Source organism: Symphalangus syndactylus, chromosome 12, assembly GCF_028878055.3.
Source record: "Symphalangus syndactylus isolate Jambi chromosome 12, NHGRI_mSymSyn1-v2.1_pri, whole genome shotgun sequence".
Lineage (NCBI taxonomy): Eukaryota > Metazoa > Chordata > Mammalia > Primates > Hylobatidae > Symphalangus > Symphalangus syndactylus.
In genome coordinates this window covers 63,989,065-64,012,701 of record NC_072441.2, presented here as the reverse complement: position 1 = coordinate 64,012,701, position 23,637 = coordinate 63,989,065, and the positions used below count along the sequence as shown (strand labels likewise).

At 42.1% G+C, this 23,637-nt stretch overlaps 1 protein-coding gene across 9 annotated transcripts in view; it reads right to left on the bottom strand.

Annotated features, from left to right (window-relative positions):
• Positions 1-15,173: 15,173 nt before the first annotated feature.
• CIMAP3 (ciliary microtubule associated protein 3) overlaps positions 15,174-23,637 on the bottom strand; it is a 29,416-nt gene continuing 20,952 nt past the window's right edge. For 4 of the 9 annotated variants that reach the window (XM_063624632.1, XM_063624634.1, XM_063624636.1 and 1 more), the window contains one exon: positions 21,415-23,180. In XM_063624632.1, coding sequence (XP_063480702.1) covers positions 23,112-23,180 — 69 coding nt within the window. In that variant the 3' untranslated portion in view covers positions 21,415-23,111. Of the gene's footprint in view, positions 15,590-15,874; positions 15,977-16,154; positions 16,613-21,414; positions 23,181-23,637 lie in introns of those variants that run through there. The other 5 variants (XR_010117388.1, XR_010117385.1, XR_010117389.1 and 2 more) reach the window with 3 other exon arrangements.

Here is a 23,637-nt window from a genome sequence, read left to right as displayed (position 1 = left end):
TAGTTATTTAATTTAGTGTTCTTGTGGGGAGGATGATCATTGGAGGTTTCTGTTTGGCCATCTTGCTCTGCTTCCTCTCCCTATGAACTGAAAATATTTTTTTAAAAAATAAAAGTAATAAAGACTTGTCTAATGAGATGTCAAAAATATTACATAAAACATTTATTAATGAAAAATAATACAAAGTTCACAATTACTTTTGTATTTATTGAAATGTATTTGGTTTTCCTTCTTTAGGCTATTTGTTTCCCTTAAATGATGTGCAATTTTCCTTTTTCCATGTGCGTGGTTCAGTGCTCATGCAGGTCAGCCTATTGGGCGGGGGGTGGGGGGCTCTCAGGTAGTGATAGAAGTAGGAGGTGAATGATAATTTCAGTGTTTCTTTTCCAAGGGATCAGAAATATTTCTAGGCCAATTTTCAAGTTACTATGAAATGGAAAAAAGTGTTTTGGGTCAAGGTAATAGAAAAATATATCTTAGGTGTTAGGTGTTAGACAAATAGTAAGACGTGAGAATATTGGGAATCTTGAGCAATAATTTTTATATACATGGTAAGATTTTGCTGGATATACTGGTAAGATTTATATACCTGGTAAGATTTTACTAATTTTCCAAAAGATCTTGGGCTGGGTTATCTGCCCTTCTGTATGCCAATGTATATTTTTACCATTCAAAGAAGAAAGGAAGAACAGAGTGCACATCTTTTAACCTAAAAGATGCAGACTGTTCCATTGCTTGGGGAGTAACTTTGTTGATGGAAGCCAAGACATGGGCTGTAGTCTGGCAAGTCCCATCCTGAGTTGTAGATATGTGCACAGTGGACAGCAAAGCAGCTAGGCAGACCCAGTAAGCAAACTGGGAGAGTAAGACCCATCAGGGGCTCTACCAATAAAGTGGGCCTCAGACAGGAATCATGTCTGGAGAAAGAAGAAGGAAACTCAAGATTTATTGAGCACTCTCCATGTGCCAGGCACATGTCCCTGGAGGACAGTGGGTAAGTGTATAAAAATCTGAGAACCCTACTAAAAACTCCAGTTGGATGAGTCAGAGACTTGGGAGGCTATGGGTAAGCAACTCAGTTGGGGCCAAGTACTCCTGCCCTGCGCTCCCACGGCACCCCACAATAGCCTTATCTCCCCAACTAGTCTCTGAGTTCCTGGAGGGCAGGGATGGTGTCATCAATTTTTGGCTGATCTGACCAATGGGATATTGGGGATATGACGGAATGTGACTTCTACTATGCTGTTTCTTGATTTACTTACTCTGGGAGAAGCTGCCTGCCACTCTAGGATCCCTATGGAAAAGTACATCGAGGAAATACTGAGGCCTCCTGCCAACAGCCAGCACCAGCTTGCTAGCCATGTGAGTGACATATCTTATGAGTGGATCCTCCAGCCCTCATTAAACCTTCAAAGACTGCCCCAGCCAACATCTTGACTGCAACTTCATGAGAAAACCCAAGCCAGAACCACTCAGGTAAGCTATTCCTGAATTACAGAAACTACATGAAATAATAAATATTGCCTTATTGTTTCAAGTGGTTAAGCTTTGGAGTAATTTGCCATACAGCAATAGACAATGAATAGGGTCACTAGTAGCTTGTTGGTTGAATACTGCCAACACCAGAACAGTTGAAGACAAGACATTTATTAATTAAACCAATTTTTATCAAGTGCCTAGTCTGTGCCAGGTGCCACATATCTAAAGATGAATGTATTAGTCCATTCTCACATTGCTATAAAGAACTACCTGAGACTGGGTAATTTATGAAGAAAGAGGTTTAATTGACTCACAGTTCTGCAGGCTGTGAGGAACTGTTAGTCAATTATGACTGAGGAGGCTTCAGGAAACTTACATTCATGGTGGAAGGGTAAAGGGGAAGCAAGCACCTTCTTCATATTGCAGAGTGGGAGAGAGAGAGAGAGAAAGAGAAGGGGGAAGTGCTACACACTTTCAAACAAGCAGATGTCGTGAGAACTCACTATCAGGCGAACAACAAGGGAGAAACCACCCTCATGATCCAATCACCTCCCACCAGATCCCTCCCACAACATTGAAGATTACAATTCAACGTGAGATTTGGTGGGAACACAGAGCCAAACCATATCTATGAACATGGCCATGAACCACCTCCTTCTTAAGCGGGCTAAAAGGAGGCTAGAATCCTTGAGGAAATTCTTGGCTCAGCCTGAGGATTTGCTTTCAAGCAAAAGTGGGCAGCAGCCCTTGCACCTGTGCCCTCTCTTATCTGCCTGGCTTAGCCCCAGTACTGAGGGGTACAGCCACCGGCAGTGGAAAATCTATGGCCTTGGGGTTATCAAGGTGAGATAAAACAGAGCCTGGCACCTGCAACCCTAGCTTCCCAAGTGCGTCTGACCCCTCTTTCAGCCATATATCTCTCTTACTCACAAATCTAGTCTGTTTTTTGTTTTTGTTTTTTCCCTAGGGAGTTAGACTCTAGCAAAGTAGGTTACAATGTTCTTTGCACCATACTTCCACCACTTCTCCTAGGATGAGGAGAAGGGGGCAGGGGTACAGAGATAATGTTTCTCTGGCAGCAGCTGCCCTCTCCCCATTCTTGCCCTTGGCTGCAATAAGGGAAGAAGAAGCTGAAGAGCTGACAGCTGCAGCATCTTATAGTTGTTCCGTCCTTCCTCTACAGCTGTGCAGCAAAAGCACAAGGAACTGAAGAGGAGATGACGCACAGGGATAATCATCCCACTTTCCTGAACTGGATTCCTTCCAAGACCCTGCTGCTGACTTTGGGCACTGGGCTTGGTCCATCAGGGGGAAAATTATATGCTTTAAATGAGCATTCCAATATATTGGCTCTATCCCCCATGAGCTTTTCTAGCCCTGAGCCCTGGACCTGGGGACCCTAAGTCCCAGCATAGCACCCTTCATTCTCTCCCGGGGCTTCTGCATTCTCTGAGGGAAGAACTCAGCCTCAGTGCCCAGCTAAGGCTTCCAACAGCAAGGAGTTCTGTCAGAGTAGCCGGGCCTGGGCTGGTGAGGGGGTCTTTGTGGGCTTTGCTAGGTTTCTGTACCTCTGGGTGGGGTAGGGGTACTTGCTCTCATGAATGATAGGAGACAGGAACATGATGGTCTCAGGACTTGGGGTCATGAGATGGCAGCTAAGCTGCTCCCGCAATGATAAAAGGGACCTCTTCCTAAATAAGGCTGAACCAAGAGGCTGAGCAAGGCAGCTGGTGTGGAGGCACAATGGAGAGGATATTGCCCTGGGCCTGTGAGTCTCCCATTCTTTTTGCCCTTTATCCTATAGGTCATGGGGGTGTCCTGGGAATGGGGTGTGAAGGCCAGAATCTGTTCCAGTGAGATTTGTATGTGGGGTCCTGATATAAACCTGGAGATTTCTATATGGAGTCCCTCTGAGCAGAGGGACTTGAGCTCCAAGCCTGGGAATAATAAAATGGGGCCCTGGGAATCGCCACTGATAGGTCCAAAAGCCCTTGGGTCCTTGAAACCCTGTGAGTCTCCTCGCTAGCACTAGATCCTAACCAGGAAGTCCATATGAAGATTTCTTGTTATTGTATTTTTTTTTGTTTCAGGCTCAGCTGCTCTACTGCAGGTGCAAATAGGGAAGGAATAACATAGCCTCCTACCTACACTCCACTCTTCTGAATAGTTAACTCCTCTTTCTCTTTTTTCTTCCAGCTCTACATTTCTCTCTCTTTCTTCATTTCTTTCTCCTTCCACGATGAAGTCAGGACTAGAGCCCCAAGCCCCCAGCCTGCTTGCTGGATCCCAGTTTGTTAGAACTGGGAGGGAACATACAGATCATTAATCTCAAACTCCTCATTTTATAGGTGAGAAAACTAAAGTGCAGAGAGGGGAAGTGACCTGTCCCACACCACTCGCATCAGGATTTAAACATATGTCTTGATGCTAAGCCTGGTGTAGTCTCTATTATCTATTACTCTCCACTCCTCTTTGTTTTGTCTTTTTTCCCCTCAAATGTCCCAACATTTTTTTCTAATTCCTGGGCATTGGGCTATATATATGAGACATGGCTAAGACCTAGATAGGGGGAGTCAGGAGAGTAGAGTGGGAAGGGCATGAACTTTGGAGTAAGACTGGCTGGAAATAGTAGATGCACAATAAATACCTGGGGAATAGATGGATAAATGATTTGGTATTAATCTTAACCTTGCAGTCTTGAGCAAGTCGGTTTTTCTGAATCTCATCTGAAAAGAAGAGAATAATGTTTCCCTTGTAGGATTGTTATGAGAATTAAAAATATAAGCAAAAAGATGCATATAAAGCCTTTAAATAAAGCATCAGTCACCTCATATACCATCTACAAAAGGTTACCATTTTATTGATAATAACGTTTAACAGTCTATTCTTGTGATAAATTGATGCATAATATCTGAGGAACATCATTACCCCAACCACTTGCTTCTGTGATGGCAAATTCATTTTACTTTATATCTTGACTCTTACTGAATTTTAAAGCTTTCTGGCTATGAAAGATGCTTAGGTCTTGCTGAGACTCTATGGAAAAAAATGTCATGACTATTTAGCAAGGTCTTACGTGGACATAGGAAAGGTATGTAGCAGTATCTACCAGCTATATGCCATGCTAATTCTTAGGTTACTTACTCTTCCCTTGAAGAGTTTATCAGCAAATGAGACATGCACTGGGGGACTTGAGCCACAATAACTGCTGCTTTCTCCTCTTAGGCTCAGCCTATAAGCTAGTGTATTACTTTACCAACTGGTTGCCATATTGACCAGAACCAGCCAAGTTATGTGAACCCATATCTGTATATGATTGATGTACGCCTTCGCCACTGTGAATGACAAAATTGCTTCTTATGAATGGAATGATAGTGATGTCCTATATCCTCAGTTCCAAGCCCTGAAAGAACAATCTGTAGGAATTGAGTCTGCAGTGAGTGAGAGACAGGGAGGGATAATGTAAAGCCCAAGCTCAGTCTCCAGTTCATTCTCACTAGCATAAGTTTCTGAGAGGCAAAGTCCTTTGCAGACAGTTTGTTCCTGAAAAGAATATGCACATTTCTGACAGTTATGGTAAAATATAACATAAACACTACCTGGGCAGTTGGGGAGGAATGCTTGCCATGGGGACTTTAGAAGTTGTGCTTGGCAGCTGCCCATTCCCCAGAGAGTCATGAATGAGGGCAAGAAAAGTTGCTTTCTGTGATATCTGCATCCTGCAGGCTCACAGAGTTTTCACGGAGATCTCACAGAAGCACATTTTGTTTCTTTCTGCAGCAATGGTGACCTGGTCAACTTGCTGGCCACTGGTAGATGGAACTTTGGTACTCAGAAGTAGAGCCTTCTCTTGGCCAGGGGATGAGGGTGGAGGCAAGAGAGTCCCCAAGGCTGAGGTGGGAAACAGTAATGCCAGAGAAGGAGGTGAAGATGGTTATTCCAGAGGAGAAAAAGTTTGGCACCTGCAAAGATGATATCTGAGTGGGAAGGGCTGGCTACAGCAGCTATGGAGAGATAGCAATGGTGCAGTGAGAATCAAGTACTTAAAAGAATATAGAGAATGATGCATGGTAGGGAGGAAGGTTGGTGGTAAAGAAGAGCTATTGTCTGCTGATGAGAATGGAAGAGCCCTGGGCTCAGTCATAGGCTTTGCTGCTGGAAAGTAATAAGAAATGATAATCAGCATCACAGGCATGTGGACTCTGGGGTTGGAAAAGGAGATGGTGAAATAGATTTGACTCGTATATAAAAAAGCCATTTAAGCTACTTTTTAGATTATGAAAGTAATGCATTCCCACAATTATTTTAAAAATCAGATAACTCAAGATTGTTTGACATAAAAAGTAACTTGCTCCTCTTCCTTCTTCCCCTCCCCAATTATCTAGAGGTAGCAGTGTGATGGTTAGAACAAGTTGCAGTTAAGTTTTTAAATTCTCACTGTAATAGTCAATAGACTTTCTGATGGTTACCTATAAGTTAACAAGCTAATTCTTACCTGTGGTATTTGACCAATATTTCTTCTTCCTGAGATGTCCTTTCCACCAACATGGTTTTTTCCACCTCCACAACTCAAATAAATAAGTCTTTGCACCCAAAACTCCAAACTGCATCTTTTCTTCCCCATTTTAAGTTATCCAGTTTGGTGCTAGTCAATTTACTTCCACCAAACAAACAAACAAACAAACCTTTCTAGCTATTAAATACTTGAACTTAAAAAACAAAACAGATAAATTAGAGAAGTTGTGATATGGTTTACAAAACATTAATTACAGGCTTATCATAAACAGGAACAAACCTAGAGTGTTTAAATAGTGTTTATAGGCTATACAATTGTTGACTATGGCAGAGGATATGACAGAATTTTAATACCTATAAGTTCTGTTCTAGATATTGAGGCACTTTAAAATGTTGGATTCAGCTTAAATTTAATAGTACATCTTTGGGGGGCAGAAATGCCGTATTAAATATATATACAGATTGTAAGTCACATCTTAATTTTGGAAATAGTAAGTATTAAGAAATAAACATCCAAGAGTTAAAGAAACATAATATTTGAACCACTGCCCTGTGAAAGATCCCACTAGTAAAGAAAATGTATATGTACTTTGATGTTATAAATAAATGGAAACATACTATTCAATAAGTACACTGAAGAAAAAATTTAAATTAAAAACACTTATTTGTTGATTAACATTTACAGTTTTGGGTTTCTTTATCTTAACTCTAAAAATCCAGAAGGGGTTATTATAAAATACAGAATAAGAATTGCTATCAGAGATCATGTGGGGAGAATTCCTGGGGTCCGCTAATGCTAATATAGACAAGCTCTCTGCCTATATTCATAACCATTGGTGCCACAGATGCCAACCACAAGATTTTCAACTGTTCTGTCATTGACTTCCTTTGCCAACATGGATTTGATGGCATTGACCTGAATATCAAATATCCAGGGTCTCAGGGAAGCCCACCTGAGGACAAACAGTAATTTACCATCCTGGTTAAGCTGGGAATTGTGGGATATGATGAGGTTTCTCTTCAAATAGCCTGATCAATCCTTTATTCTTTAATTCATAGTACCCCCCTTTCCCTTTTCTCGTCTTTCTTCCTTTCAGCCTTTGTTACTTGCCCAGACACGCCACAGTACCAGGTGTTATCAGCACTAGCTCACATTCCTTTCCTTATCTGGAAGAAAGACTAGCTCTCTAGCTCACTGCAGACACACTTTCCTGTTTCCCCTCTCTCCGTTCCGTGCCCACATTATCTAAAGAAAGTTCAAATGTTTAGCCAACCAAGACTAGTTTAGATTGAGCGGCTCGACTCTGGCCAATGGGGAAAGGGCACAGGAGCAGGACTTGAGTCAGGAATAAAGGCTCTTGTGCCCTTCTGTTCAGGTGTGCTCTCACAGCGACTGGCCAAGGAGGAGCACCTCTCTGCACAGAAGTAAAATTGCTTTGCTGAAAATCCATTGTTTGAGCATTCAGTTTCCTTAGGATTTTGAGCATTATTTCTAACAATTCTGGCGCCCAACGTGGGGCAAATATTCTCATTCGGGAGGGGGTCTTCGGTCACCGCACTCAGTGGGGATGCATCCCACTGTCTAGTTACAGTGGCCCAAGGGGATCAGGGCCCCCCATTGTGACAAATAAATCTGGGTTCTCAGCAAAGTGGGGAGGAGAGGCTTGCAAGACTATGGCAATAAGAGGACCAGATAACTCTTCTGCATGGACCAAGGTAGGATACCTTGCAAAGGTGACAAAGTATTTCCTTGGTGGTCAGGATAATTTGGAGGTTGAGAGTGTGTGAATGGTGTTAAGCATTATTTTGTGTGGAGTGAGGAAGTCGTCTCTGTGGTCTCATGCTGCCATCTGTCTGCTAGGGGAAGGAACAGTCAGAGTAGACAAAGAGAAAGAAGGGTGTAAGGAAACTCCAGCAGGTGAGCTATAGGATAGGCAGGAAACCCCTAACGGGAGGGGCTGAGCCTCTAGAAAGAGGGGGGGTAAGACACCTCTAACAGGAGAGGTTGAACCCCCTCTTAAAGCCTCAGCAAGCCTCTAGAAAGAGGTGGGTAGACACCTCTAACTGGAGAGGTTGGAGGACTCCCCCCCAATAACCCCTAAGATGAGGAACATTTCAAGTAAGACAGGAAAAATAAACAGTCAAGGGAGTGATGAAATTCCTTCTGATAGCCCCTTGGGGCTTATGCTAAAGTATTGGAAAGATAATGAGAGAACCAAGTATAAACAAAAGCAGCAGATGATAAAATATTGTTGTTTTATTTAGGTTCGAGAACTCATCCTTAAACCCTCACTTTTCTGGCGAAAACTTAAGTCTAATGAGGAGTGAATTTGTCAGCTCTTAATCGAGCATGTTAATGATCAAAGCCCTGTCTCCCAGGAAAAAATTGATTACACACTTTGTTGGAGGCAGGGACCTGCCCTCCTTTACCCTTTAGAATCTGGAGGGAGAGGTTGGGTGCAATGGCTCATGCCTGTAATCCCAGCACTTTGGGAGGCTGAGGTGGGTGGATCACGAGGTCAGGAGATTGAGACGATCCTGGCTAACGTGATGAAACTCCGTCTCTGCTAAAAATACAAAAAATTAGCCGGGCATGGTGGCAGGCTCCTGTAGTCCCAGCTACTTGGGAGGCTGAGGCAGGAGAATGGCATGAACCCAGGAGGCAGAGCTTGCAGTGAGCCAGGATTGCACCATTGCACTCCAGCTTGGGCAACAGAGGGAGACTCCATCTCGAAAAAAAAAAAAGAATCCGGAAGGAGAAAGCCAGAAACCAACCCGTCTGGAAGGGAAAGAGTACCCATATCTAGACAACCCACACCCACTAACACGTGGGACCCTCTAGATCACCTTCTTCCATTCAGTGCCTCCAATCCCGCTCCTCTGGTTGCCGCTTCAGATCCCTCCCCTACTTGCATCACCGATCCTGCCCCTCCAGTTCCCGTTTCCATTTCAGGACCCTCCCCTGCTTGCATCACTCTTCTGGCTGTCCCGGATCCCGCCCCTCCGGTTTCCATTTCCATTTCAAGCCCCGCCCCTGCTTGTGTCACTCTTCTGGTTGCCCCGCCCCCTGTCCCGCGCCCATCCCCCTCCTCTGGTTCCCATTTCAGGCCACTCTCTAGCCTGTACCATCCCTCCGGCTGTGGTTTCAGGTTACTCCCCAGCCATTTCAGGCCACTCCCTCACCTGTGTCACTTGCCTGTGTTCCATTCCTCCAGCTGCTGCTGCGGATCTCTCACCTGCTTGTGGTGCCTCTCTGACTATCGCCCCACATTCTTCCCTTACTTATATTGCTCCTCCTCCCTATAATCCAGACTTTGCGGAATTACCGTCTTGTGAGGCTGCCCCCCCAACCTATTAAGTATCTCTCCTTAAAGGGGCTTCAATGTGAGATAGGGCATTGTAAAAACATATTCAAAACTTTCCATTTCCCTCCACAACTAAAGAGCCAGATCCAACTTTCTTTCCTCTAAGAGAAGTACCAAAAGGGGGGTTGGGGGGGGTGGGCATTGGCTTTGTAAATGCTCCCTTGACTAGTTCAGAAGTCCAGAATTTTAAAAAGGAGCTTAAGCCATTACTGGATGACCCTTTTAGAGTAGCAGATCAAATTGATCAATTTCTAGGACTTCAGATATACACTTGGGCCGAGTTGATGTCCATCTTAGACATCCTCTTTTCAGAGGAAGAACAAAGTATGATTCGCAGGGCTGCTGTGGCGGTTTAGGAACGTGAGCACCCTCCTGGTCAAAATGTTCCACCTGTGAACCATAAATTTCCTGCCCGAGACCCCCAATGGGAAAATAACAATGCAAATCACTGGGAAAACATGCAGGACCTAAGGGAGAAGATAATAAAAGAAATTCAAGAATCAGTACCCCGAACTCAAAATATTTCTACAGCATTTGATATTCAACAGGAAAAAGATGAAGGACCCACTAGATTCTTAAATAGATTGAGGGAGCAAATGAGACAATATGCAGGCCTCAATTTAGAAAATCCCCTTAGACAAGGAATGTTAAAACTTCACTTCATTACTAAAAGTTGGCCAGACATTTCCAAAAAACTACAAAAGACAGAAAATTAGGAGGACCATCCCCTGAGTGAACTTCTCAGGGAGGCTCAAAAAGTATATGTGAGAAGAAATGAGGAAAAACAAAAACAAAAGACAAAACATATTATCCACCTTCCAACAGATGGCTCCAAACCCGTATATCTCTAAGCAGGGCTTTCAAGGGACCAGAGATTATAAGGGGCCGAAACCCTCCTTTAGAGGACCCAAGCCTTCATCTGGAGGATTAAGGCCCTTGTTTAACAAACCCTCTAAGGGGTATAGGGGAGCAAAGGCAGAGAATAATAAAACTGAGAAGGAAGGACAAGATAGATGCTACAAATGTAGAACAGGACACTTCAAGGGAAAATGTCCTGAACTAAAGAAAGAGAGAGCAACTTTCACACTCATGACTTTTGAAGAACAATAGGGGAGTCAAGGACTCCGCCACTTTTATTTTGAGTCCCACCAGGAGCCCTTGAAATTTGGAGGTGGGACCTAAACGTGAATTTATCACCTTTTTAGTCGATTCAGGGGCTTCACATTCCTGTTTGTTTCCCTCCACCTGGTCTTACCTGCCCTTCAGAAGAATTTTAGTCTCAGGGGTAAAAGAAGGATTTAAGGCAAAAATTTTAGAAAGCACGGAAGTCAGATATCAAGATTGATTTACTCATATTCAATTTTTATTAATTCCTGAAGCTGGAACTAATCTATTAGGAAGAGACTTAATGCTAAGGCTAAATATAGGCCTTCAAGTGAGCCCTAAGGGATTCCTCATTTCACTACACTTACTCACTGCTGTGGATGAGAAATGTATTCATCCTGATGTCTGGTCAAAGGAAGGAAATAGAGGAAAATTCCAAATCCCTCCAATAACATATCAAACTAAAAACTCCTGGGGAAATAGTAAGGAGAAAGCAATACTCCATTCCTTTAGAGGGCAGGGTAGGGCTAAAGCCTGTAATTGAAAGTCTCATTAAAGATGGGTTTCCTGAGCCCTGTATTTCTCTTTACAATACCCCAATCCTGCCTGTCAAGAAATCAGATAGGTCATATCGATTAGTGCAAGATCTTAGAGCCATTAATCAAACAGACTACTCATCCCGTTGTTCTTAACCCTTACACTATTTTTAGCAAAATTCCGTACAATCATCAGCGGTTTACAGTGATAGATTTAAAGGATGCCTTCTGGGCATTCCCCTTGGCTGAGGATAGCCAAAATGTATTTGCTTTTGAGTAGGAAGATCCCCATTCGGGGCAGAGACAAAAATATCAATGGACAGTCTTGCCCCAAAGGTTCACAGACTCCCCCAACCATTTTGGTCAGATTCTAGAATAAGTACTAGAGAAAGTCATAGTCTCTAAGCAAATATGTCTGCTTCAGTAAGTGGATGATCTCCTTATATCTAGTAAAGATATAAAGGAAGTAGGTGACTTCTCTACACATATTCTCAATCACTTGCAATGTGAGGGGTTGCAGGTTTCAAAAGGGAAACTTCAGTATGTAGAACCTGAAGTTAAATACTTAGGTCACCTAATCAGTGCAGGTAAATGAAGAATATGGCCTAAAAGAGTGGAGGGAATTGTTTCCCTACCCCTGCCTCAAACTGAACAAGAACTCAGGAAATTTTTAGTACTAATTGGACATTGCCATTTATGGATTGACTCATATGCATTAAAAAGTAAACTTCTATATGAGAAACTTACCCAGTGGAAGCCTTATTGTCTCTTGTAGACTTCTGAGGAAATCCAGCAAGTTGAAGAGTTAAAAGAGATGCTCATAACCACCCTATTCTAGCTCTACCCTCCCTAGAAAAGCCATTTCACCTTTTTGTTAACGTGAATAATGGGGTAGCTCTAGGAGTGTTTACCCAAGATCATGGAGGCCGCTGACAGCCCGTGGCCTTCCTGTCAAGAGTCTTAGACCCAGTCACTCATAAGTGGCCCCAATATATCTAATCCACCATGGCTACAGCAGTATGAGTTGAAGAAAGTAGGAAGTTAACCTTTGGAGGAAAATTAACAGTAAGCATGCCCCACCAAGTTAGAACTATTTTAAATCAGAAAGCAGGAAGGTGGATCACTGACTCAAGGATTTTAAAATATGAGGCTATCCTACTGGAAAAAGATGATTTAATATTAACTACTGATAATTCACTTAATCCAGTAGGCTTTCTAACAGGGGATCCAAGCTTAAAAAGAGAGCATACATGTTTAGATTTGATTGATTACCACACAAAAGTTCGACCAGACTTAGGAGAAACTCCCTTCAAGACAGGGTGGCACTTATTCATAGATACGTCCTCCTGGGTATTTGAAGGGAAAAGACCTACTAGGTATTCAGTAATTGATGGAGAACTGCTTGAAGCAGTAGAATCAGGAAGACTGCCTAATAATTGGTCTGCCCAGATGTGTGAACTGTTTGCACTCAGCCAAGCTTTAGAACATTTACAAACCAAGAAGGAACTATCTATACCAACTCTTAAGTATGCCTTTAGAGTGGCACACACATTTGGAAAAATTTAGATGGAGAGGGGTCTTATCAATAGTAGAGGCCAAGATTTAGTTCATAGAGAACTAATTGTTCATGTCCTCAACAATCTCCAATTGCCAGAAGAGATAGCTATTGTACATGTCCCAGGGCATCAAAAGAACTTGTCTTTCATAAGTCAGGGAAATAATCTCACAGATCAGATAGCAAAGCTAGTTGCCATTTATTCTGAAACACCTGTTTTTCATTTAAATCCATGCCTTCCTTCTCCTACTGCAACCCCCATTTTCTCTTCCATTGAAAAAGAGAAGTTAGTAAGAATGGAGCTAAAGAGAACACAGAAGGGAAATGGATATTACCAGATCAAAGAGAGATGTTGTTGTCAAAACCTCTCATGAGGGAGGTCTTGTCTCAATGTTTGAAGGCAGCATGTTGTTAAAAGTCATCACCACTCCCTAATCTCAAGTACCCAGGGACACAAAACACTGCAGAAGGCTGCAGGGACCTCTGCCTAGGAAAGCCAGGTATCATCCAAGGTTTCTCCCCATGTAATAGTCTGAAAAATGGCCTCGTGGGAAGGGAAAGACCTGACCGTCCCCCAGCCCGACACCCGTAAAGGGTCTGTGCTGAGGAGGATTAGTAAAAGAGGAAGGCCTCTTTGCAGTTGAGATAAGAGGAAGGCATCTGTCTCCAGCTCGTCCCTGGGCAATGGACTGTCTGGGCGTAAAACCCGGTTGTGTATTCCATCTACTGAGATAGGAGAAAACCGCCTTAGGGCTGGTGGCAATACTGCTCTTTAATGCATTGAGATGTTTATGTATGTGCACATCCATGCACAGCGCCTTTTTCTTTACCTTGTTTATAATATAGAGACATTTGTTCACATGTTTTCCTGCTGACCCTCTCCCCACTATTACCCTATTGTCCTGCCACATCCCCCTCTCCCAGATGGTAGAGATAATGATCAGTAAATACTGAGGGAACTCAGAGACCGGCGCCGGTGGGAATCCTCCCTATGCTGAGCACCGGTCCCCTGGGCCCACTTTTCTTTCTCTATACTTTGTCTCTGTGTCTCTTTCTTTTCTCGGTCTCTCGTCCCACCGGACGAGAAACGCCCACAGGTGTGGAGGGGCAGGACACCCCTTCACAAACACTGGTGATGAAATAATGTTTCCTTCTTCAGGACTATGCCATGATGTACTGGAGAGACAACGGGGTCCTAGCAGAGAAGCTCATCACAGAGCTCTCCACCTATGGGAGGACCTTCTGGCTCAGAAGCTCTGACACCTCAGGTAGAGCAGGGTCATCTGGTCCTCCTGCATGCGAGGCTGGGTTCAGGACTTACTATGAGGTAACTGACATGGCTAATTCAGACTTCAGATGCACTGGGGAAAATTCCTTCACTCTCCAATTCACCCTGTCACTATTCTCTTGAGTTCCTATACCCTGGCTTCTCATTGTTCTGAGAATAAGCAGCTTGATGGCTGTGGAACAGTTTCACTTGGGAAAAAATATGTGAATTTCCTTTTTGGGCTTTGAAGCATACCATCATTCTCACAACCTCGAAGTAATACCAGATTCTACTATACCCATGTAAACAACCACAGAAAGATTTTAATAGGCGCCAGGCGCGGTGGCTCACGCCTGTAATCCCAGCACTTTGGGAGGCCGAGACGGGCGGATCACGAGGTCAGGAGATCGAGACCATCCTGGCTAACACGGTGAAACCCCGTCTCTACTAAAAATACAAAAAGCCGGGCGCGGTGGCAGGCGCCTGTAGTCCCAGCTACTCGGAGGCTGAGGCAGGAGAATGGCGTGAACCTGGGAGGCGGAGCTTGCAGTGAGCCGAGGTCGCGCCACTGCACTCCAGCCTGGGTGAAAGAGCGAGACTCCGTCTCAAAAAAAAAAAAAAAAAAAAGAAAGATTTTAATAGGCTAGCCCAGGTATAATAAATAATTCAATCTTACTTACAAGTTGAATTAATTGTGTTTACTTGAATTCTGTCCTGAAAATTCTGAGACCGATGGATGAATGATAAGCAGTGTTTGCTAAAAACTCAAGAGCAAACATAACCACAGCACACATAGCCGTGCTTACCATTTCCCAAATAAACTGGGTATAGAATTAGAATTATACTTGTTTGTAGCCTGGTTTCATGGAAATTTATGTCTTCATTTTATGAGACAAAATCACTTTCTGGAAAAATATGTGAGATTACTGTAGATTTCTTAATGTCCTCTTTTCCACACCCTCCCATTCCTTCTTATTTTTTCTCCTGTTTAAGTCCTTTCTCCTCCAATACATGGCATAGATCTGTAAAGGACTCAACATTGCCTTCTCCATTCCCCCATAGATCTGCACATTCTTAAGTGGAGCCACAAGTACATGGATTGAAGATCAAAAAGTCCCATATGCTTACAAAAACACTGAGTGGATTGGTTATGACACCATTGAAAGCAATGGGTACAAAGTATGAGCATCACTAAAAAATAACAATTCTGGCTTCAAATCCTACATTCATCAGGAGACCACTTTCCTAAGACATGTGATTTCAAGATTTTAAATATGACTAGAGAAAGGGTAGACCAACCTTATTATTACTTACTTTCACGCGCGTCCGTGTGAAGAGACCACCAAACAGGCTTTGTGTGAGCAACATGGCTGTTTATTTCACCTGGGTGCAGGCAGGCTGAGTCCAAAAAGAGAGTCAGCGAAGGGAGATAAGGGTGGGGCCGTTTTATAGGATTTGTTTAGATAAAGGAAAATCACAGTCAAAGGGGAGTTGTTCTCCGGCGGGCAGAGTGGGGGTCACAAGGTGCTCAGTGGGGGAGCTTTTTGAGCCAGGATGAGCTAGTAAAAGGACTTTCACAAGGTAATGTCATCACTTAAGGCAAGGACCGGCCATTTTCACTTCTTTTGTGGTGGAAATCAGTTAAGGTGGGGCAGGGCATATTCACTTCTTTTGTGATTCTTCAGTTACTTCAGGCCATCTGGGTGTATCTGTGCAAGTCACAGGGGATGCGATGGCTTGGCTTGGGCTCAGAGGCCTGACACTTTTTCTCCAAGACAGAGAAAATTATATAATTAAATATAATATTCAATAATACAATATATAACATATAGCACAATATACCAAAATATACTAGAATTTTCCAATATGATTAAAGTTTCCCAATGTTTGTCCATTGTGAATCTCTACTAGTATATGTGATGATTTTAAGATTATATCGTTATAAGATTGGTTGAAGACCATCACGTTTAATGACAATAATAAAAATATCCCTTTATATTTTTACCTAAATGCTTTACTCTTATAAACCAAGAATTTACAACCATTATCTTACTTGATTATACACAATCCAGTGTAGTAAAAAACAGCCTCTCCATTTTACAGGTATATAAGCTGAGGATCATAGATGCTCATAGACTAGTCCAAGGTCACATAGCTGGAAAAGAAAAGCAGTAATTGAATATGTGGTCTGGCTCACAGTCTAGGTTCTTTCCACTATATCACTCTGTTTGTTCATTACAGAATGTGGGTCAGGAGAAAGGTGGCTGACAAGGAGGAAGGAAGGGGCCTTATAGTGCAGTGGTTAAGAGTTTAGGCTTTGGAATCAGTTATACCTTGTTCTAAATCTTCAGTCTGAGACTGGGTGAGTTCCAAAAATCTATGAAAGAATAATAATAGAATCTATATAGTAGTTGTGAAGTATTGTGAAAATTGAGTAATAATGTAAAAATATAGCTTAGCCTAATGCTATTTAATACTAGAATTAAATAAATAATAGCTTTATTTATATTTACTACCCAAGAGTTTATTAAATAGGACAAGAAAACAAGAAAAGAGCTGAGTCTGTCAATTATGTCTTGAATCCACAAAGCACATACCTTTTTATAGAAGAAAAGCATTTATCTCCCTATTGTCACCTGTCAGCCCATACTCAGTTGTCTGCTTGTTGAATGGATGCCATCTGATTCTGGTCCAAGTACACTTTTTATCCACAGGTGGTCTTTCTCAAGGGGAACAATTTTGCTGGGTCCATGGTTTGGACCATTGATTTGGGTGACTTCTCAAGGTCCTTCTGCAATGAGAGGAAATACCTGCTCATAAGCAAGCTGAAGTCACACCTGAGTCTGTCCTCAGGTGTGTCATGACTAAGTCCAACATGCTGTTCTGAAGAAGATGCAGGTTAGGCTGCAAAGAACAGCAAAGATAGAGAGACCAGGGTGCATGGAGACAGCCAGGGAACTTCTAGGCCCTCACAGCTGAGAAAAAGGGATACACTTACAGAAAGTGCCCTCTTAGAAATCTGTTTTTTAGTTGTGGGACCAGTGCTAAGTTTGATAGCTAGAATTTGAATACACTAGATACCCTAGACCTAGGCCTTGTTGCTCAGAAAAATTTAGGCCAGGAACTGAAAATCCTGAAAACCAGCTTAATATACAGACATGTCTTGTTTTATTGCACTTCACTTCATTGTGCTTTGCAGATATTGTATTTTTCACAAATTGAAGGTTTGCAGCAACCCTGTGATAAGAAAATCTATCAGGGCTGTTTTTCCAACAGCATGTGCTCATTTTATGTCTCTATGTTACATTTTGGTAATTCTCACAGTATTTCAAATGTTTTTACTACTATTATTTCTACTATGGTGATCTATGATTAGTGATCTTGAATGTTGTCATTCTAATTGTTTTGGGACACCAGTAATAGCACTCATGTAAGACAATGAACTTAACCAATAAATGTATGTGTTCTGACTGCTTCACTGACTGGCCGTTTCCCTATCTCTCTTCCTCTCCCAGAGCCTCCCTATTCCCTAAGACAGAACAAAATTGAAATTAGGCCAATTAACTAACACTACAATATCCTAAGTGTTCAAGTGAAAGGAAAAGTTGCATATCTCTCACTTTAAATCAAAAGCTAAGCTTAGTGAGGAAGGCGTGTTGAAAGCCAAGATGTGCCAAAAGCTAGGCCTTTTGTACCAGTTAGCCATGTTGTGAATGCAGAGGAAAAAGTTCTTGAAAGAAATTAAAAGTGCTAGTCTAGTGAACACATGACTGATAAAAAAGTAAAACAGTCTTATTGCCATATGAAGAAAGTTTTAGTGGTCTAGATAGAAGATCAAACCAGCCATAACTTTCCCTTAAGCCAAAGACTAATCCAGAGCCAGGTGCTAACTCTTTTCAATTCTATGAAGACTGAGAGGAGTGATGAAGCTAAAGAAAAAAAGTGTGAAGCTAGCAGAGATTGGTTCATGAGGTTTAAAGAAAGAAGCCACCTCTACAACACGAAAGAGTAAGGCAAAGCAGCAAGTGTTGACATAGAAGCTGCAACAAGTTATCCAGGCGATGTAGTTAAGATCATTGGTAAAGGAGGCTACACTAAATAACAGATTTAGTTATTTAGGTAGCTAAGGTAGACAAGACATCCTTCTGTTGGAAGAACATGCTCATCTAGGACTTTTGTAACTACAGAGGATAAGTCAATGCCTGGCTTCAAAGCTTCAAAGGACAGGTTGACTCTCTTGTTAGGAGCTAATGCAGCTGGTGACTTTAAGTTGAAGCCAATGCTCATTAACCATTCTGAAAATCCTAGGTCCCTTAATAATTAATGTTCAAATTACTCTGCCTGTGGTGTATCAATGGAACAATAAGGCATGGATCACAGCACATCTGTTTACAGTATGGCTTCTTGAATATTTTTAGACCACTGTTGAGACCTACTGCTCAGAAAAAATGTCTTTTAAAATATTACTGGCCATTGACAATGCATCTAGTTACCAAAGGGCCTGGATGGAGATATACAGAGAGATTATTGTTGTTTTTATGCCTGCTAAACACAACATCCATTCTGCAGCAAATGGATCAATAGTAATTTTGACTTCCAAGTCTTATCATTTAGGAAATACATTTTATAAGGCTATAGCTGCTGTACAGAGTGATTCCTCTGATTAATCTGGGAAAAGTAAATGGAAAACCTTCTGGAGAGAATTCACCATTCTAAGATACTATCAACAACCTGTGTGATTCAAGGGAAGATGTCAAAATATCAACATTAACAGAAGTTTAGAAGTAGTTGATTCCAACCCTTATGGATGACTTTGATGTGTTCAAGACTTTAGTAGAGGAAGTCACTGCAGATGTGGTGGAAATAGCAAGAGAACTAGAATTAGAAGTGGAGCCTGAAGATGGGACTGAATTGCTGCAATTTCATGATAAAACGTGAACAAATGATGAGTTGCTTCTTATGGATGAGCAAAGAATGTAGTTTCTTGAGATAAAATCTACTCTTGGTGAAGACGCTGTGAACATTGTTGAAATGACCACAAAGGATTTAGAATATTACATAAACTTAGTTGATAAAGTAGCAGCAGAGTTTGAGAGAATTGACTCCAATTTTGAGAGAAGTTCTATTGTGGGTGAAATATTTTCAAGTAGCATTGCAGACTACACAGAAATCTTTCATGAAAGGAAGTCAATTTGAATTTGATGTAGCAGACTTTATTGTTATCTTAAGAAATTGGTACAGCCACCCCAACCTTTAGCAACCACCATCAGTCAGCAACCATCAACATTGAGGCAAGATGCTCCATCAGCAAAAAGATTATGGCTCACTGAAGGTGTAGATAGTTGTTAACATTTTTTGGCAATAAAATATTTTAAAATTAAGGTATGTACACTGTTTTAGACATAATGCTATTTCACACTAAATAGACTACAGTAGAGTGTAAACATAACTTTTATATGCACCAGGAAACCAAAAAACTTGTGTGACTCATTTTATTGCAACATTTACTTTATTGTGGTGGCCTGGAACTGAGCCTGCAACATCTTTGAGGTATGCCTGTATATACTGGCATTTATCTTTGAGCTAGATCAATTCTCTCACTCATGGCAGTGCACCATTTCCTAATTTAGATGCATAAATTTTGTTGTCTGGGTCTTGATGAGGATGGCTAGAGGGACATCATAAAAAGGATCAGGGACAAACACTCAGGTGGCTGATGGGTCTCAACATATGAAGCAAGAAACTCCTGCCCTTCATGGGCTTTGTATGTTCCTTGGATTAAGCATCCCTTGGGGCAGGTCCAAAAGTGGAGATAGAGAAGTGGAAGATGCTATCTGAGAGGTTCCTTAGGTCTCTAAGGAAATTAATATAATTATTGATTTTTAGAACTTTAAAAACCTATGAGAGATTATAAAATGATTTGCTTGGCTGGGCATGGTGGCTAATGCCTGTAATCCCAACACTTTGGGAGGCTGAGGCAGGTGGATCATGAGGTCAGGAGTTCGAGACCGGCCTGGCCAATATGGTGAAACCCTATCTCTACTACAGAACACAAAAAATTAGCTGGGAGTGGTGGCGCGTGCCTGTAGTCCTGGCTACTCAGGAGACTGAGGCAGGAGAATTGCTTGAACTCAGGAGGCAGAGGTTGCGGTGAGCCAAGATCGTGCCACTGCACTCCAGCCTGGGCGACAGGGTGAGACTCTGTCTCAAAAAAACAAAAAAAAATTATTTGCTCAAATTAAACAGTGAGCCAGAAAATTTTAGTGGTTGAGAGCATTCTACTGGTAGAGGAAAATGAAATATTAACTTCTGAATCATCGTGGAAGAGGAAAGAAGGGAAAAACAGTGCTGAAACAAAGCAAGCAAACGCAGAGCACAAAAGACAAAGCATAGGTCAGGCGCAGTGGCTCACGCCTGTAATCCCAGCACTTTGGGAGGCAGAGGTGGGTGGATCACGAGGTCAGGAGATCGAGACCATCCTGGCTAACACAGTGAAACCCCATCTCTACTAAAAATACAAAAAATTAGCCGGGCATGGTGGCGGGTGCCTGTAGTCCCAGCTACTCGGGAGGCTGAGGCAGGAGAATGGCCTGAACCCGGGAGGCGGAGGTTGCAGTGAGCCGAGATTGTGCCACTGCACTCCAGCCTGGGCGACAGAGCGAGACTCCGTCTCCAAAAAAAAAAAAAAGACAAAGCATAACAAGGTAACAAAAACCCAAATATATTACATATGACAGAAATACTGACAGATAAGCCTCCCCTATGAAAACCCAAATATTAATGAATCTCAACATAAAGTCCTTTCCTATCACTGTAGGTTTGGGTTTATTTCCCCTCTAGTGGAACTGGAATGGAAGCCCAGGCTTAACATCCTGCTAGGACCCCAGAGGCCTTTGTTTCCCTCCTCCCTGCTTTGGACATCTGTCCCCGTGCAGCATTCTTCCCAGCTACAGCTTCCCTCCAGTTCTCTGAGAACAGAACTGATATAGGGGAATGTCCAGAGCTGCTTGTTTCTATGTTTAAAAGAGGTCATGATGATGCTTTGAAATGTTTTTATTCTTTCAGAATGTATTCCACTAGCTGTCAACAGCTGGTATAACCGACCTGTGACACCCAGAAGTGAAGGCTTCTGTGCTAATATTGGCAGAGGCAGTGGCAGTGGTGGAGAAGGTGGCAGTGATGGGGGAAGTGATGGAGAAGGCTGCAGTGATGGGGGTAGTAGGGGAGATGGAGCTTTCTGTAGTGGTAAAGCAGACGGCATTTATAGTAATCCTGAAGATAATAACAAATTCTACTGGTGTGTGGAAGGCAATACCTTTCACCTCAAGTATGCCCAAGGTTGGAGCAGAACTGTAAGTGTTGCAACTGGCCTTAAACGTACTCGTAAAATCCTAGTGTCACAGATTCTGTTGTCTGCATGTCAAACTACATCCTCCAATATGTCATGTAGTCTACATATTATATAAATCTGTCACATTGGAAGCTTTACCCCACTAAAACAGCATTATAATAAAGCTTAACTCTATTAAGACCTAAAAATACTATAAACTACTCGAACCAAGTCTAGATGTAAAATAAATATGGCACAGTATGTTTTAGTCTTCGTGTTCATTTGTACTTTATTACTTCTATATACAATGTAGCACTTTAAAGGACCTTGAAGGTTAATTGAAGCTATATTAAAATTTTATCTTTCATCAGATCAGATTACTATTTTAGAGAGTTCCCTTCCCTGGGAAAAGCTTTGAGCGTCTATGTACCAAACAGTGTAAAAGATGTTCTATCCTCACCCCCACCCCCATCAATATCCTCCAAAGGGACCTAAGACCTTGAAGCAGAAAAAGAAAAACATTAAATGCTAAATTATCACCCCTGAAAAAATCTGCACATGTGGGTACAAAGGAGAAAAAGGAGGGAGGTGTGCAGGAGAGGTGATAAGAGTTAATCCTGACTTATCTCAAGTCATAAATACTTCTTAACAAGATAACAGAAATCATTAAATCATCAGATTAAAAGAAGTGTATATATTAGGTATGTTCTTGCTGTGGCATCTTTATCATTATCTTAATATATCCTATGTGATTTCTCATAAAGATTTTTCTGTCCTTCACCATTATTATTTCAGAAGACCTTGGCCTTTAAGGAATTAGGCACCCCCAGCATCATATGGCCAGGAGGCTTCACCTCTTGCTAGCCCTTTCCCCAGCTAACGCTCATCAGGGGGTGGCCATGAAGGTTACAGTAGGCTCTCTTGCAGCCACTGGGAACTTCTCAATCTTTGGTGTCCAGACACATGCAGGCTTATCACCGTTCTGGTAATTACGAAGAAGCCTAAGTGGGTACAAAAAGACCCTCTTATTAAAAGATTAGATCATATTTAGTGCCAATCCTGAACAAACTATACTTATTTCAGCTAGTTCTGGAAGGAAAGGGGTCTACCTCTCAGGCCTGAGTGTCTGGGTAAGTACTTTAAATGTAGCTGCTTACAAGTCAGTCTGGTGCTATAAATGTTATGACCTTTTTAACCCCAGAATGACTTGTAAGGTTCTAGGGGGTCATTCAGATTGGAGGGCAGACCCAATCCACTAGCTGCCCTGGGGCGTCCTCCTCTGACTTCAGGCCAGGCCCAAGGACTTAGTAGATAAGTTTATTTTGATTCCTGCCATATCCCCAGTGCTTACTGCTCTGCTCAACACATAGTAGGACCTCAGTATATATGTTGACTCACAGACTAAATGGATGATGTCATCGGAAAGGGGCAATTTTTTGGTTTTTGAGTTTTATGTCAATCTGGGAAAGTCAACCAAATCAAGACCTTCCCACTCCACACTGAGGAACACAATTGGAAGAGCTCCAATACATGTTTTAATCTGCCTTAAGTGTTTTCTGTATCTAGCAAGCCCAAATCCCATCCAAACCCTTGATTTGTATAGGCTAACAGCCTCCTATGACCAGGGCTTAGTGGTAGAATATATAAAATTGGCTCCTGGGAATTAGAACTAGAGAGCAGGGGCCCACAAATATTTCACTAAAATGAAATCACCCAACTCAGCACCCAACAGGAACCCACAGAGCCAGACACACATGTGTACACCACAAGTCAGTAGATGGAGATAGCACTGTGCACTAGTCTTTATGTTCTCATACAGCAGCTATAAGCCCCTGTCCCTCCCTGGGCTCCAGGCTGCCAGACCAGAGGGCCACAGTAATGCAGAAGAAGAAGAGCAGCTCTGTCCTCAGTCCTGGAGAGTCTGTGTATAAGAGGAGCACGTGAAGGTAGTCACAGCTGCTTAATTATAATACAGGCTTAGGTAGGCCACACGGTTCCGATGCTTTCTAAACTCTTTGTCTGTGGACAGCTGCAATGAAAGAATGTTGTCTAGATCAATATTCTAATGAGAACCCTCTGCCTCTGGTCTTCCCAGTTATGCAAAAAAAAAAAAAAAAACTGTACATTATGGAGGTGAATCCCAACTCCATAGTAATCTAGCCTTAGTGATTCTCCCAAAATTTGTATGTACATCTACCCTTTATCATCTTACTATAGTGTATACCATGCTAGGAATTATTAGTACTTAGTAAATCCCCAAGCAGTTGGTGGGCTTCTTGAAGTCAAGGACTATATGTTTAATTCTTGAGTTGTTACCCATAGGCCCTAATGCAATAATGTTAATACATTTGGCATTTAATAAATAATTGTAGAATTAATGAAAATTTCCACTAGGAAAGAAAAAAAGCACCTCTGGAATTATGATAGCTAACAGATTGAACAATTACTATGTTATCAGGTACTGTGTTAAATGATTTTCCACATTT